Genomic DNA, 12,904 nt, shown 5'->3' on the forward strand with positions numbered 1-12,904 from the left:
TGGGCTTTTTTTGCCCATCGCCTGCACTCGTCTTCTCCCTTCCATAAACCTCTCAACTACCACTTTCATTTTCAGTTTCATAAGAATAAACTCATTCCCCTTGCAACCTATCTCTCCTAAATAATGTGATTACCTAATGTATTAACTCCTCGGGCATTAGTCTTTGTATTTCTTTCTGCTCACAATGCCTCTTCCTTGTCTCAAGTGGATGTATGACGTTACAACGCATACTTTTACAACGCCTACCTTTACATCGCAAGTTTTAGATCGCATACCATTACAACGCATAGTGCTTTTGGGCGCTGGATAGTGAATAATTTAATTTACTATTCCAACTCCAGTCCCCGTGGATAGTAGGGATGGTGTTGGATAGTACATTAAACCTATTCCCTATCCTAGAGCGCCCCCCAGCGCAATGCATTGTAATGGTTTGCGTTGTAAAAGTTGCGTCGTAAAGGCACTGCGTGGTAAAAGTTGCGTTGTAAAGGATGTATACCGTCTCAAGTATGTGTTCTCTTGTGTGGTCTATTGCATGAGGATAACTTCTTCCTGCCATGTGACAGCTTCCTACGAATCTCCAGTTCTGTCACTTACATATGCAACGGGTATTATGAGTTGCTGCATATACCTGTGGGTATGTGCGACGGATGGTAACACCCGGCGGAGATGTTGCAAAGCAGCTCAGGCCTGGGGAGTCTGGCTGGAATCCCAGCCTCGACTCAGCACCCTGTCATTCTGCGCAAATCATTTAACCTCCTTGTGCCTACACATGTGTAACTAGTATGGTTCTCTAGTAAAGCCAATAGTGACAAGTTCACACTGTAGGAAACTGCCAAACATTAAGTACCTATTGTATATTATGACAGCTAGTGACCGGAAGGGGAGAAGATAGTGACGGCAGGCAGGCAATGGCCCACTGCCCTCTTACCTCCCAAAGCGATACCAAAGTAGATGATGGACGAGCGCTGGAGCAAATCAAACACTCACCCCCAGTCAACTGATCTGGGTTTAATCCATCATCATCTTTAGCTCACTCCACCACCCCAGATTCAGACATGCCATATACAAATCAGTCTGACCGTGTGATTCATGTCCATCATTCCCTTTGGTATCTCTCATCTCACAAGGCGCGCTTTCGTGTGAGGTCCTTTCAGCACGGTTCACATGCGCACCCGGTGACCAGACATTTTAGCACATGGTAAATGCCTGGACACTAGGCTTCCAGCACCTGTGTGGTGATTCTGTGTTGTTTCTGTTCATTCCATGGTTTGCAACCTCCCAAGGAAATGGAAGCAGCCATAGATACTTTGTGCTTTCGGGTCTGGTAGGTGTGGTTGCTCAGCAGCTCAGGCAGTACTGGTGCTCAACATCCCTACCATCCCCCCTGCGCCACACCTTTGCTCCTGCTCACCCATAAGAGTGCAATAGTAGCAGCGGTGACTCCTCACTAAGACGGAGGAGCATTGCCCCACTGCTTTTCAGCAGTGCAAAAAAGGAATAATAAAAGGATAACGACACTTTGTTATAATCATTGGGAGCCACTTAAGTGCGGGATGGGATTGGGCTTGAAGAAACCCTCCCTGAGCCCAGATTGTCTTTCTAACTATCGACCCATCTCGCTACTGCCTTTCCCTGTGAAGGTAGTAGAACGATGGGTCAGTTCCTGCCTTTCCATTCATCTTGAGCAGAACAACCTTTTAGACGATCTCCAGTTCGGTTTCCGCCCTGTCCACGGCACCGAAACTGCGGTTTTGACAGCCATGGAGGATCTTCGCATGCGTGCAGACAGGGGCCAGCCAGTAGCATTAATACTGCTGGACCTGTCTGCCGCATTCGATACGGTCAACCATAGGACGCTGTTGCTGAGACTCAGGGAAGCTGGTGTGGAAGGCACAGCTTTGCTGTGGTTTCACTCTTACCTGCAGGACAGGAGACAGGCTGTCTCCCTCCCCCCATTTCAATCCGCCTTCTCACCAGTGCCACAGGGAGTCCCCCAGGGATCTTCCATTAGTCCCATCCTTTTTAATGTGTACCTTAAACCACTGATCACATTAATTAAGTCATTCAGGTTAAAAACAATTAATTACGCAGACGACACCCAGCTCATTCTCTCCTGGGAAGGAGAAGACTCCATCTCTCTGACCTCCTTCCACGAGTGTCTTAGAGAAACGGCTGGATGGCTCCATAGTAACTCTCTTCAATTTAACGCCTCCAAAACAGAGGTTCTGCTCTGTGCTGGCACCACTCTATCCTGCCAGTTCCCGAATGACTTCTGGCCTCCTGAGACAAGGGAGAAACCTAAACCTGTCTCTTCGGTCCGCAACCTGGGGGTCATGCTCAATAACAAGCTGAGCATGGAAACCCAGGTTGCAAAAACAGTGGGGATCTGCACGGCTTTGCTACGCTCCCTGCGAAAAATTATGCCACTTCTCCCTGCACAAGCCCGGGCGTTGGTAGTCAGGTGTACGATTCTGAGTCGCCTTGACTACTGCAACGCCCTGCTCCTTGAGTCCCCTGTCACGTTACTGGACCGGCTGCAACGAATTCAATCAGCCGCAGCCAAGCTGGCTCTTGGCTGGTCGAGAAGGTCTTCGGCCACAGCAGCATTGGCCGATCTGCACTGGCTACCCCTAAAGCAGCGAGTGGCTTTCAAGTCCCTTTGCATTGTATTCAGGGCTCTGCATGGACCTTGCAAGCCCTGTTTCAGTGGTATACTCCCGCCAGAGATCTGCGATCATCCTCGGCGTATCTGGTAAGGGTGCCCAGATACAATAAAGCCAGAACTGGGGGTAGATCCTTTAGGGTCGCAGCTGCCAAATTATGGAACAGCTTGCCCGTTGACATACGCCAGACCCCTCAACTTCTTCCATTTAGGAAGCGCATCAAGACCTGGCTTTTCCCTTAGACCTGCCCGTCTCTATACACCTTGGTCTCTTCCTCAGTAAAGTATTCTCCAGCGCGAGGAAGCCTGCAAGGTATCAGCTGCGCTATATAAATAATTAAAATAATAATAATAATAAAGAGCAGGAGGAGGAGGTAACATGTGAACTGCAGTACGCATGTCGATTTGGCCGACCATCTTGGCCGGCCAAACAGTCATGTGCACTTAGCATGTCATGTTCTCCACCTGCCTGTATTGCACAGCCTGGGTGGAGAACATGCACAGGCTCACACTCCCTGTCTGTGCGTCAATTCATGCCGCTCAGAGCAATCACGACGCTGCTGTCAAGCTGGTGACAGGAGTGTCTTGATTGGCTTAGAGGACCCTGTTCCGTACTGAGTTCACTGAGTGGTAAAACAGAAAAGGTACCAGGAGAAGAAGGTATAAGTGACTGTAGACCAATTAAGTGTTGCTGGTAAGTGGGCCAAAGGATTGAGGGGAGTAGGGAATAAGGAACAGTTAGGTAGGTAAGCCTAAACAAGCTGTGTATCTACAAACTGCTAGATTTTTTCTGAGAGTTTTATAACTCAATACTATGTCACATATTAAGACCAGGGCCACTATTTTTCTTGATCAATTTCCACCTCATTTTGCAACAGCCAAACAGTAAAATCAAAGAGGTGAGTTGTGAGGGAGATTAGCACCATTCCATTAATACACCCCAGGTTCACGCACAGACATTCTCCATAGACATTATTACCCTCTGGACTACGATGCATCCTGTAAGACATGTCACAGGATGTGTACGTGTTTATCTGAGTCTTTGGAGGGAGGATCTATCTGCCTCCATTTCTGCGAGCGATGCTAGCCAGAACCAATCTGGGTAGCCGTCTTATGCATGTTAGTGGAAGGATCTAAACGAACAATTTGTTAGACACTTAGATTACATTTCTATTACTATTGGCTAATGTCCTCTTCTACAAAGCACCTTAGCATGCACAGAATACATTGGAATTTCCTACTCTTTTTTAGATCTACATGTAAACCGACTACTAAGCCATTATGTTTTAACTTGGCTATGCTAAATTTAAAGGGACTTTCTCAGAAACTGGAAACTAGCACACCTGTGATATGTCAATACAATACTGTATTCACACAAATGTGGAATGCACCACCAGCACCAAGAATGATTATGTCCATCCACTGTCGATTTTATATAAACACTTTCTTTATTCTTAGAATTCAGTAAAATGACAGGAAAACAGCAGATGCTTATCGTCCAATAGGTGTGGACATCATCAGGGCTTCGCCAGTTAATCTAAATCGTATAAAGTAGTAGGTCTGTAGAGAATATCAGGTTCCTGTAATGGGAATCTATTCCCTCCTGAATCCAGGGACAGTTAAGAATATAAGGCTCCTGTGCCGTATTAATGCGAGGACAAGACTGTCCGAGTTAGCGTCCTCCTCGAATTCGAAGAGTAAAGAAAGTGTTTATATTAAATAGACAGTGGATGGACAAAATCATTCTTGGTGCTGGTGTTGCATTCCACATGTGTGTGAATTCGGACTTTGATTTGGAGACTGCTCCTTGGAAATAGCAGGAGCAGTGGATATGCACACTGTTTGAGCAAACAGGCTCATGATCTGGGACTCTTTTGGGTGATTGTTGTGTGGGGAGTTGCGTCACAAATATACAGAGGTATAATTGTTTTCGTTTGCTGTTTCAAGTTTGACATTGTACTGTATCTTGCTTTTCCTGTGTCCTGTATGTCTACTCTCCACCATGGGTATAACGCTGCATGGAATGTTGCTATCCCACTTGGAGTGTTGGTCTCGGACAGGGCAGTCCCATGCTCCCGGTAGGGTATTCTGTCAATGCAAATGAGTAAACTGTAACTTAACCTGATGTTTCAAGAACCTATTCTGACGTGTCAGTAAAGTATATACCTGTTTGTTCTGCGGAGTCCAAGCTGCATACTACAAACAGGCGCTTCAAAACTAACCCTGGGCAAAGCACTACGCTACGCTCGCGTAGTTTGCGAATTCGCACTACGTGACCTGTGCGTAGCACAGTGCAAACACGCGTAGCGTAGTGCAGCGGTCATTTTTTGCTTGCTTGCGGTCCTTAACGTCAAGTTGGCAACCGCGAGCAAGCAAAATGACATCCCGGCGAGATTTTTTTCCTTGTACGCGATCAGCAGCAACAAGTTGCCAATCGCGAGCATGGAAAATAAACCTCCAGGCGAAGGAGGTCAGGTTCTCATTATGAGTGCTCGTGTATGCTTGCGACCGCTCGCGATAAGAAACTACCTGTCCGCGTTGAGAAAGCTGCTGATCAAGTAAAAATCTACTCGAGCGGCAGAATAATACTGCTCGCATTGTGCAAGATGCCGTTTTCAATGATTGCACAGTGCCGGATGCTTGTCCGCTCTGTGCAATCATTGAAAACGGCATCTTGCACAATGCGAACAGTGTACTACGCAGTTCGCGTAGCGCTATGCGTAGCTCGCGTAGTGCATAGTGCACTTCGTGTAGCTAATCGTAGCGCTACTTCACGTACTACACCCATCGAAACACAGTGTACAATTACTTAATTTGACTTACACACCTGACACAATGATTTGTAGATGAAAAGTTCTGGAGACTGTGTCCGTCAAGATCTGGAGTGAAGTGGTCACTGTATGTCTACCTCTACTCTCCCCTTTTCAGCACCAGAAGACATTTGGAACCATACAAAACAGAGATGGTTGTCATTCATTAACTATGAGTCTGACATGGACCGTCTCATAATTACCACAATAATCTGAACAACTCGATGCAAGTTTCACACCTAAGGGAATAGTGTCCTTGCTGGTCAGATTCTTAAGCGCTGTAGACTTTGAGGATCTAATATGCAATGTAAAGTCCAGATAACCTATTTTGTGGACTTTTTATTTTTTATTTTTTTTAAATTATTTTTATCGACAAGCAGGGCAAGATGATCAACAAATACATTTTAAACAAAACATATGATATAAACTCAAATATCGGTGCAGATCAAAATAAAAATAAAGTAACGCCATGCATTTTACATTACCCATCTTTCAAATGTAACCTTAAAATAGAACAAAGAAACAAATGGGATAGTGTATATTATTGTATCAATAATGAAAAAGGGAAAAAAAGAGGGGAAAAAAAACCACAAAAAAAAAACCACAGATATGTATTCCCTGAGACATTACCACTGTTAGTATCTTCTGCAATCATGTACTATTCTAAAAGAAAGGTGCCCCAGATTTTAGCAAATTTCCTAATTGCTTTTATTCCCCGGTTCCTTGCAATTGAACCCTCCATAGTATAGATCTCATTAACTAACGCCCACCATTCCATTGCATGAGGGGGGTTCGGAGAGATCCAAGCTCTCGCAATAACCAATCTAGCACTGGTCAAAAGTATATTTAACAAATCTGTGTTAATAGTGCTAGACGGGTATATAGCAAGTAAAATTGAAGCTGTTGATAATGAAGAACTGATCGCTTTTTGTTTATATAAGATATTTTCTATTGCCGACCAATACCTTGCTAATACCGGGCATGTGTAAATCATATGTACAATATCTGCTGCCAACAGCCCACACTTAGGGCATTTAGTACGGTCACTGGTCAAATTATTTTGTGCCCATTTAGAAATTCTCAATGGTGTGTAATATAGGTGAGATATTGTTCTGTATGATTGTAGCATTAAGCTAGATGAATGAGTCGTTCTATTGATGTTTACTAAGGCGGCTGTAATATTCTGAGTTGTCACATTAAATCCTAATATGGAAGTCCATTTTGTCGCTAATCGAGGAGTTTCATCCAATTTATTTTGGTTTAGACACTTATATCCCAGACTAATTACGGATTTTCGATTTGTTGAATAAAAGCAACTCCATAAATCTGAGCTACTTACAGATATCAGATTCATTTTACGGATTAAATAGTCCCTTATTTGAATATACTTAAAGCGCATCAATTCCGGTAATTTGAACAAAAGTTTCAAAGTTTCAAATTGTAAGAAGCCCCTTGAGCCATATAAGTCTCCCAGTTTTAAAATACCGTATTTAGCCCACTCTCGTCCCGTATTATCATTGAAAATCCCATGAAGTCCAGGATTACCCCAAAGTGACAGGTCAGTGTGGAAAAAAGAAGTCTCACAGTTGATCATCATCATATTCCAAATGCGTACTGCATCCCGTGCAGTCTTAAATTTTACTCGTTTAAAATAATTCGGGTCCTGCACCTTCGCCAGAAATTGTTTTGCCTCTCTGCCAAGCATAAATTGATGAAAAAAAAATTGATTATAGCTAATAAATAGGCTGCGTAGCCGGTTCAAAAAAGAAGCAAAAAAGTAAGCTCTAAAATCAGGGAAGTTAAGACCTCCTTTTTCCAGTGGTAATTTCAGGATTGCCATCGATCTTCGCGGCTTCTTGTAGCCCCACAAAAAGCTATTAATAATGCTATCCAATTTTAAAAAAAACAAATTATTAACGCGCAGAGGGATACAACGAAAGAGATATAAAAATTTCGGCAAAATATTCATTTTAATCAGATTCAATCGTCCCAACAGGTTAAGCGGGATCTTATGCCATTTTTTTAGAAGAGCAGCAACTTCTTTCAGTAGAGGTTCATAATTTAATAAGTTTATTTCCGAGATCCTTGAAGAGATTTTAACCCCTAAATAAACCGCGGCCAGGCAATATCCTGGAACTTGAGGATTAGTCTGATAATTCATTATAACTTGCGTTTTATTTATATTAAGTTTGTAACCTGCGATAGCCCCAAAGTTATTGGCTTCTTCTGAGATCCCTACCAGTGCTTCTGCCACATCGGTAGTATAGATGGCTAAGTCATTGGCATAAGCGGTAATTTTCAAAATTTTGTCTTCATGAAGTATGGGTTTTATTCTGGCTTGCTCTTGAAGGGCGTTGATAAACGGTTCCATGGAGAGAGCAAAGAGTAGGGGTGACAGAGGGCATTTTGACCTTATTTCTGCTCATCCACCACTGGGGCCACCTACCTATAGGAGCCAGCTAGTTACATTATCCAAATGAAATTGTACTTTCTGTAGTGTTTGATTGTCTCACTGTCCTGGTATGTGTTTTTATCAAAGAAATTGGTTATTCCTAACATTACTGCTTTGTGTCTTCTCCAGTGCTGGCTGGGTGGCTAATGTAACAAAATATTACTTCAAGAACCTATCTGGACTGAACTGCACCAATGGAACCAATGGCAACAATGGCACCAATGGCACCGATAGCACCAATGGCACCAATGGCAACAATGGCACTGAAAGCACCAATGGCACCGATAGCACCAATGGCACCAATAGCACTGTGACAGGTTCCAACGCCTTCTTCTGCTTCCGCGCAGCGCGTAAGTACTTGGGAATTTCTTGGCACTGGAAGCTCATGTACCACACACACTCATGCTACAGAGATAAGAGCCACATTCACAGACACTGCATCACTCAAAAGGTTTGGCTCAATGCATGTCTTGAAAGCTGAATTTAGAAGGCTCTTCTGAAATATTATAGAAGTATCCATTGTAGTAAAGATTCTAGTGCCACTTTATATTTGTGTTCAATTGTGATATGTACCCCGCTGTATTTATGTAACCGGTAGTTGTAGTACATACCCCACAGCCCTGTCTTTCCTGGTCCTGATTACCCCATAAGGGCCAGGTGGGAAGCTGGACTCTTGAGGAATGGTCACAGTCCAGTTCACAGAGGTAAACAGGTTTTACTTATGGTATCTTGGCTCATATTTAATGCCCCGGCCAGTGAAACAAGGCAATCCTTGCAGAAAATGTGTGAACTGTTTGTTGTAACAGCACAGCCAGTTAGGAAATCTTGAACTAAACGAAACACAAACATGAAATAATGGTTTTAATTGAAAATGTATTTAAAAAAGACAGAAGCACAAGAAAAATTGATTCCTTTATCCAAAACTCACACAGCGGACAACTTTTCGTTGTGATTGCGCTACAGAGATGCTACAAACAAGTCCAGGATACAGTCAGATTAGTCACTATTGTCTAGATGTTTTGGCATTGTTTTTCAAAACTTCCTAGGTTGTGGCAATCTTCAGCAAATGACGGCGAGTTTCGCAGCACTCAGCCTAATTGGTGAAATGCTCAGGTGTACCTATCATCCACAGTCGACTGTTCTGCCCTTCTAAGAACCTCAGTGATAGACATCACTGTCATGCCCCCAGTTTTACTACTTGCTAACGGGTCCCATCCATCCTACTAAGAAGGGATTCCAACCCTACTTTCTAATACTGCTATAGAATTCTTGTTGAGTTCTGGAAACCCGATTCACAAAAGTAAACTGAGACAAAATCCTAACTTTCCGACTTTCAGTATTCACAAGGGGCATTTAGGAGTAGTAAAGTTAGGTATCCTAACCTTACTACTACTAAAAAGTTAGGATTACTAACTTTACTACTCCTAAATTCCCTTTGTAAATACCCAAAGTAGTAAAGTTAGGATTTTGTCTCAGATTACTTTTGTGAATCGAGCCCAATGTGTCTACACAGGGCCTCATTTTGAAAAAAACTAAGCTTACATATTTTCAGATATAATTTCCAGATCAGCTCCCGACCCACTTTTGTCTGCTATTGTTGTGTCCCAGTAAAGGAGACAGACCACTTTTTCACAAGTGGGAACCGAACTGGCTTTGTGCCAGAATTTGGAAGTAGGCGTCAAATGTTCTTTTGCTAAATCAAGCATCTCAGGAGGCCATGGTTGTTGGATTAGGCACAAAGAATCCCATGTCTTAAAGGTCCCAAGAGAAGATAGGATATATATGTATGTGTATAGAGTTTGTATAATTCAAACCTATTCAGAAGGCAGAGGAGGGCTGTACAGGGCCAAATGCAAAGACACAAATATGGAGTTCTGTGAAGGATAGTTGCTTTCTGAGAGTAGAAGGGGACTATTACTGCGTCATGATATAGTACTCTTCGTTGACATAGCTACTGTCATTTCTTATATGGAGGAGGACTGAAGCATTCCTGATAGATATGAAAATGTTGTTCGCATCCTGGATGCATAGGTGCAGAGATACAGAAGGCATCCTGGTTGCATAGGTGCAGAGATACAGAAGGCATCCTGGATACATAGGTGCAGATATACAGAAGGCATCCTGGATACATAGGTGCAGTGATCCAGAAGGCATCCTGGATGCATAGGTGCAGAGATACAGAAGGCATCCTGGATGCATAGGTGCAGTGATCCAGAAGGCATCCTATATGCATAGGTGCAGTGATCCAGAAGGCATCCTGGATGCATAGGTGCAGAGATACAGAAGGCATCCTGGATGCATAGGTGCAGTGATCCAGAAGGCATCCTGCATGCATAGGTGCAGTGATCTAAAAGGCATCCTGGATGCATAGGTGCAGAGATACAGAAGGCATCCTGGATGCATAGGTGCAGTGATCCAGAAGGCATCCTGGATGCATAGGTGCAGTGATCCAGAAGGCATCCTGGATGCATAGGTGCAGAGACACAGAAGGCATCCTGGATGCATAGGTGCAGAGATACAGAAGGCATCTTGGATGCATAGGTGCAGTGATCCAGAAGAATTCCTGGATGCATAGGTGCAGTGATCCAGAAGGCATCCTGGATGCATAGGTGCAGAGATACAGAAGGCATCCTGGATGCATAGGTGCAGAGATACAGAAGGCATCCTGGATGCATAGGTGCAGAGATGCAGAAGGCATCCCAGTTGCAAAGGTGCATTGATCCAGAAGGCATCCTGGGTGCATAGATGCAGAGATGTAGAACAAATCCTACGTTGCATTGGTGTAGAAGGAATCCTGGATGCAGAGATGCAGATAGCAGCCTGATGCATCGAGGTAGAGATACAGAAGGCCATGCACAGGAGCTTATAGTCCATATATTTTTCTCATTATTCTGTATTCTTTTATACTGTTTTTATTAGTGATGTCTTTGTCTTTTTATGGCCATTTTGCAGAATAAAAGTATTTTGACTGACTGAATAGAATGCTACCCTTCCATGGTTGTAAGACAGAAGGACTCCCTAAACCATGCATGCCTTGATAAAGCGGTCTTAACAATCATCAATCATCTTACAATACATGCTTTTACCATGCATGTCTTTACAACACATTTCGTTGTAAAGATATGATTGGCAAAGGTTATGCATGGTAAAGAACAGACCTCAGCTCCCCCAGCCCTGCAATCTACCCACCCCAGCCCTAAAAACTACTGGACCCTCTACCCTAAGCCCTAAAACCCATCCCCCAGCTCAAAAAACTAGCCTAGCCCCGGCCTCCCCACCATGAGCCCTAAAACTGGAATTCCAGCCCAAAAACCAACCCCTATCCCCCCAGTCCCCCATCCCCCCAGCCCCAGCCCGCTCACCAAGCTGCGTAACAGTCACTCCTGTCCCGATCCTTACTGTTCCTGTCCCCGCTCATCTACTCTGCATCTAGTGTGCTGGCTGCCTTAGCCACGCATATGCGGGGTTAAGGCATTTGCATGTTAAGGCAAGCATTGTTCTGCTTTTGTTGGAACGGGACACGTGGTTAAACCCACGTTGTAAATGCTGTTCCCCCTCCATGTACCCATACCCGCACCCACCGAGCTGCCATGCAGTGGACGCCACATAAGAGATCCAATCAGGCTACTAAGCTGGTTCACACACGCTCTGCACAGGTGCACCCAGGAATGGGCTTGTTGCAAGGGATGCATGCAATGTAACAGTGTGAACAGCGGCTGCTCCGCATCAGGTGGGAAAAGCAAAGTGCTGATGTCTGCTAATCAGAGCTCTGTAAAGAAAGAGACAAGGCCCATGTTGGAAGAGAGAAGAAATGAAACTCGAGCCACAATCACCAATGAGCCCGGGTTGTGTGTCATACCATGATCTGCCTACCAATCAGAGCTTTAAATGGACCGGTACTGTCCGGTACGGAGTACCAGCACTTTTTTATTTTGAGAGGGAGAGTACCGGCACTTCTTAAGAGTGACTTAATACTTTTAATTGGAGAGTACCGGCACTTCTCAGAAACAAGCAGGTACTCTCGTACAGAGTACCTGCACTTCTATTTTTCCATTTCAAGCACTGCTACCAATGACCATATGTACTCAGTGATGGACTGTGAGCTAAATTCGGTCCTGGGTAGCTTGTTAATACCAGCTCGAAGTGTAGCAAGCGCCTGGCAGTAGCCAGGAGGATTGTGGGTGGTGGAATCATTTGTATGTCTTCAAGGACACTGTGGCTGTCTCCCAGGGCTATTTGTGAGGCTGCAGGGCTGAGGGTTTCTCTGTCCACCCACTCCCAAAGGCTGCCCGTGACCCTCAGGGTAACAAGGGATTCATCCGCCTGTGTCCTCAAATGGACGTCAATTATGTACTGAAGAGGGCAGCATGGATGTCAAATAGCAGTACAACTAATAGGACGAGCAGCAAAAATAACTATAGCAATAATATAGTATTAGTATAAAATTGAAAACCTAGGGGCATATTACTAAGCTATAGCGATAATTATCGCTAAGCTTGGTTAGCGGCCAAAAATATATCGCCGAGCTTCGGCTATTTTTATCGCTTAGGAGCCTTGATATTATCAAGGTTTATCTCCTAAGCGATAAAAATCGGCCGAAATGCATGAATATCGCTGAAAAGTTAGCGATATTCATGCATTACCGCGCAAATGCTCTTAGCCATGTTATCCACCTACCATTGGATAACATGGCTAAGAACTGCTCTGGGCAGGCGTTAGCTTTTGGAGATAATCGCGCTTAGCGCGATTATTTCCAAAAGTTGGTAATAGGGGAGAGCGATGTTAGCGACTGTTTTCAGTCGCTAACATCTTGTCACACCCACTTTGCATGTCATTAGCGATAATTATCGCTGACATGCAAAGTGGGCCCCTAAATGCCCGATATCGCCTATTAGCTGTCGCTAACTGGTGTTAGCGACAGCTAGGTAATAGGGCGATTAAATTATCGCCGCTTTAGCGGGAAAAATTCCCGCTAAATCG

At 44.2% G+C, this 12,904-nt stretch overlaps 1 protein-coding gene across 1 annotated transcript in view; it reads left to right on the forward strand.

Annotated features, from left to right (window-relative positions):
• Positions 1-12,904, forward strand: part of LOC144826333 (uncharacterized) — a 74,620-nt gene that overhangs the window by 27,464 nt on the left and 34,252 nt on the right. The window contains exon 5 of the mRNA XM_078684673.1: positions 8,054-8,274. Within this exon, the coding sequence (XP_078540799.1) occupies positions 8,054-8,274 (221 nt within the window). The remainder of the gene's footprint in view (positions 1-8,053; positions 8,275-12,904) is intronic.

Source organism: Lissotriton helveticus, chromosome 3_2 (genome assembly GCF_964261635.1).
Source record: "Lissotriton helveticus chromosome 3_2, aLisHel1.1, whole genome shotgun sequence".
NCBI classification, from domain to species: Eukaryota; Metazoa; Chordata; class Amphibia; order Caudata; family Salamandridae; genus Lissotriton; species Lissotriton helveticus.